General features: G+C 64.1%; 1 protein-coding gene across 1 annotated transcript in view; it reads left to right on the top strand.

Moving 5' to 3' along the window:
- The first annotated feature begins 3,448 nt into the window (after positions 1-3,448).
- HES5 (hes family bHLH transcription factor 5) overlaps positions 3,449-3,562 on the top strand; it is a 1,275-nt gene continuing 1,161 nt past the window's right edge. Inside the window, exon 1 of the mRNA XM_034672033.1 lies at positions 3,449-3,495. Within this exon, the coding sequence (XP_034527924.1) occupies positions 3,449-3,495 (47 nt within the window). The remainder of the gene's footprint in view (positions 3,496-3,562) is intronic.

The following is a 3,562-nucleotide window of genomic DNA, read 5'->3' as shown; positions in this document are numbered from 1 at the left end:
CCCCCCCCCCCCCCCCGCTTGGCTCTTGTGAGCAATGCTGCGAACGCGGGGAGCACACAGCCCTCTCAGCCCCTGCGTCCAGGTCTTCAGGGCCTATACCCAGAAGAGGAGCTTCTGGACCAGGTGGTGGCTCCTCACTTGATTTCTGGGGAACCCCACAGCGCTCCCAGGGTGGCCGCACCGTTTCACTTTCCCTGCAAGGAGCCCTCTCTGGCCTCCTGGGGCCCTACCCGCCCCCCCAGGGAGCCACCAGCTTTGCAGTCAGCCTGGGAGGGGGAGGGGGGGTCATTTAGAAATGGGTTATGGTCTGAGATTCCTGAATTCTAGTATAATCATGCCCAACTAGGGGAGCCCCCCACATCCACAGCAAGGCACCTCCCCTCACTGGCTGTTTCTACCTCACCTCACCCCAGACTTCCTGAGCTCTCCAGGGTAGGGGGCAGGACAAACTCTTCCTCCTCCTCAAAGCCCCAGCTGGAGAAAGGAACCCCTCCCCAGCTGCTGGGGGCCGCCAAGGCAGAGGATCTGACCATCCCCTGAATTACCGGGCCCTTCTGCGCAAAGCCCACCAGCCTGGAGCGGGCTTCAGCCCTCCCTCAACCCGCCCATTCGCAGCCCCCTCCCCCAGGCCTGGTGGGCCAGCCCCCTCGGGTGGTGTGAGCCAGGAGCCCAAGGAGTTTCCCACACTTTGGCCCCATTCATAGTGTTAAACGGCCCACAAAGGCCAGGCGTGTGCCTTGGAGGCCGCAGAGCTGCCATCTGGCCCGCACGCAGGGAGGGAGCAAGGCTCTCATCCGGCCTAGCTGGGATTTAACACCGTTCATTTCATATCTCCCACAACTGAAAAATGGACCAAAGCTGCTCCAGTTCAGGGGGAGGAAGGAAGAAGGAGGCAGCTCCCCCTCCCCGCCACAGCCCACTCGCCACCCTCACCTCGGGCAGGCCACCCAGGCCCACTGTGGGTGGGTGGGCAGCTGGGGGGTGGTGGGAGCTGGACCACATCTCCTGCACGTGTCTCACTTGGACCAAGAGCCAGCTTGGGGGAGGAGGGTGAGGGCAGGACACAAGCCCTAGCCAACTGCCCCTTCGATGCAGGGGAGGGGGGTGAGGGGGGTGAGGCGGGGAGCGGGAGGGCCTGGCCTGAGGACTGCCCTCACTTGTGGTCAGGGCCCTGGGACCCCCACGGCTAGCAGCCAGACACTTATGGCACATGTGGGCTTGGACCCATATCTAACCAGCGGAGGCTGTGGCCAGGGCCAGGGTGGGCTTAGGGTTTGCACCCTGCCCCTACCCTCCCTCAGCCCTTAGCTAAGCACTTCCTTGGTGCTGAGTCCCTGGCTGGTAGGGTGTGGGCAATGGAGACACAGGTGACAAAGTCATCCTGTCCCTCCCCACCCCAGCCCACCCCCAAGGAGCGCAGAAGCAGGCAAGGTACACACCAAAATATGCCAACTACCCAGCATGAACCCAATTTGGGCTGCAAAAAATGGCCCCACTGAGCCTCACTGGGTCCCCCTCGCAGCCTGCAGGACCTGCCAGCCCACATCGAAGCTGCTAGTCACGGTCCGTGCCCAGGGCCGCGGAGCAGAGGGGGGAGCACGTGGCTGCAGCTTGCCCATTCCCAGCTTGCTTGGGTGTCCCCTGCCTTTTGCATCAAACTAGAGCCACATATCTGGAGTAGGGTCCCATCTGCTCAGAGAGGAGCCCCAGGGTGGGGTGAGGCTGCCCCAGGCCTCGGGGTTACCCGCCTTCCACAGCCAGCCCGGGGCCTCTGTCCCCTTCAAGAGAAGTGCTGTTAGGGGGAAGGAGGAAGAGAAGCAGCTACCACAGGGGCGAGCAAGGGCTCCCTACCCTCCCCCTCCAGTCACCTGAAGGTTCTGCTCTGGGAGCTCCCCAGCCTAACCCACCCCAGTGGGTGACCAGCTGGCCCATGGGGCAGTCCTGAGCTGGCTCCGAGCCACGCCTTCCCTGGCTGTCAGGATACCGTCCTGCCTGCTTCCCGGCTGGGCCCATTGCTGGGAAACCAAAGGCTCCTTGTATACTGTGGGGGTGGGGGTGGGGGGTTCTGGAGCAGGTCCACCAAGCAAGCCAGTCATAGCTGTGGGTCACTGCCAAGACCCCGGGAGGGGGAAGATCTGACTGCACCCTTGTTAGAGCCCTGCAATCTCTAGTCGCACCTGGACAAACTGGATTCAAACTCCGGCTAATGTGCCCTGATGCCACCTGCCAGCTCCCAGGACAGAGGCCCTGCCTGCCCCTGGAACCTGGCTGGGGCCTGCCCTGCCCCAGGAGGAAACCCCAGCCCCTCCCCCTCAGTCCCTGCAGGACAACTGGGAATCAGAGGAAGATGACTGCTCTGGGCAGAGGGGGGCTCCCAGAGAACCAGGGTCGGGCTGGTGGCCCCAAAGCAGCTGCCGGACCTTGGCTTGGCTGGCCAGACACCAGGATTATCAGTTCTCCCAGTGAAGCCCTAGGGGGCTGTCTGAGCTCCTGCAGCATCCATGTGGGCTCCAGGCCTGTCCTGCTCTGACCCTCATGCCTGCCACCTGGCACCCTTCCTCCCCACCCACTGGCAAATTGCCCGAGGAAAGCAAACCCTAGAAGTGCCCACCAGGCTGGGCATGGGGCAGCGTGCAACAGAGGCTTCCCCCCACGTCTTGCATGTGTAAGGACCATGCACGTGCCTCACGCATACCCTTGGAGCCATGCGCTCTCCTGTGCTCCCCGACTCCTACCAGATGGGGTTGGGTGGGGCCCCGAGGAGCACCTGCTGGTGCAGAGCCCCCCAGATGCTACTGCCTGATGAGCTGCTCCCAGAAGATGGGGTGCAGCAGACCCTGGGGGGAGTTCCTAGGTGCCAGGCTCCATCCCGGGCACTTCAGCTGCTCTGCTCCCCTGAAGCTTCCCTGAGCTGAGCCAGGGAAGCATGCCCCCCGCCCTTTTCTAGCTCTGGAGAAGTCACATGGCCCAGGTGACAGCCTGGGACTCATCACCTAGGCCAGCAGGTCTGATCCTAAGAGCTTGGGTCCCTCTTCCCCCTTCCACCTGTGCACAGGAAGAGTGTAGCCTCCTCCATTCCACGCGCCCTGAGGGGCAACAGGTCCCTGTCAGGTAGGGTGCCCAAACCACTGGAAGCCTCTGCACTAATTCACCGGAAAGCTTTGCCCCACCCAGCCTCTGCCAGCCAGCGGCAGGGGGTCCCCGGGGGAGGGGGAGGAGACGGGAGAGAGGGGCCGGAGAGGGACACCGCTCTTTCCTGCTCCCCCCCATCCCCGAGGCCTGGGAAAAGGCAGCATATTGAGGCGCGGGGCTCCCAGCATCAGGCCCCGGGATGCTAATGAGGGCGAGCGCGTTCCCACAGCCCGGACATTGTGCGGAGCGGCCCACCTGCTCCTCAGGGAGCGCCCATTGTGCCCGCGCCAATTCACAGGCAATTCAGCGTGCGCTAATGGGCCGGCGCCTTTGTGCGGCCCGCCAGGCCATTGGCCGCCGAGTGTGGGAACGGCCGCGGCGCCCGGGCCCCAGGCGCCTGCCCGCCGCCGCGCCTATATAGGGCCGGGCC

This window comes from Ailuropoda melanoleuca, chromosome 11 (assembly GCF_002007445.2).
Source record: "Ailuropoda melanoleuca isolate Jingjing chromosome 11, ASM200744v2, whole genome shotgun sequence".
NCBI lineage: Eukaryota > Metazoa > Chordata > Mammalia > Carnivora > Ursidae > Ailuropoda > Ailuropoda melanoleuca.
The sequence above is the reverse complement of the archived record's forward strand: the minus strand, read 5'-3'. Positions and strand labels throughout refer to the sequence as shown.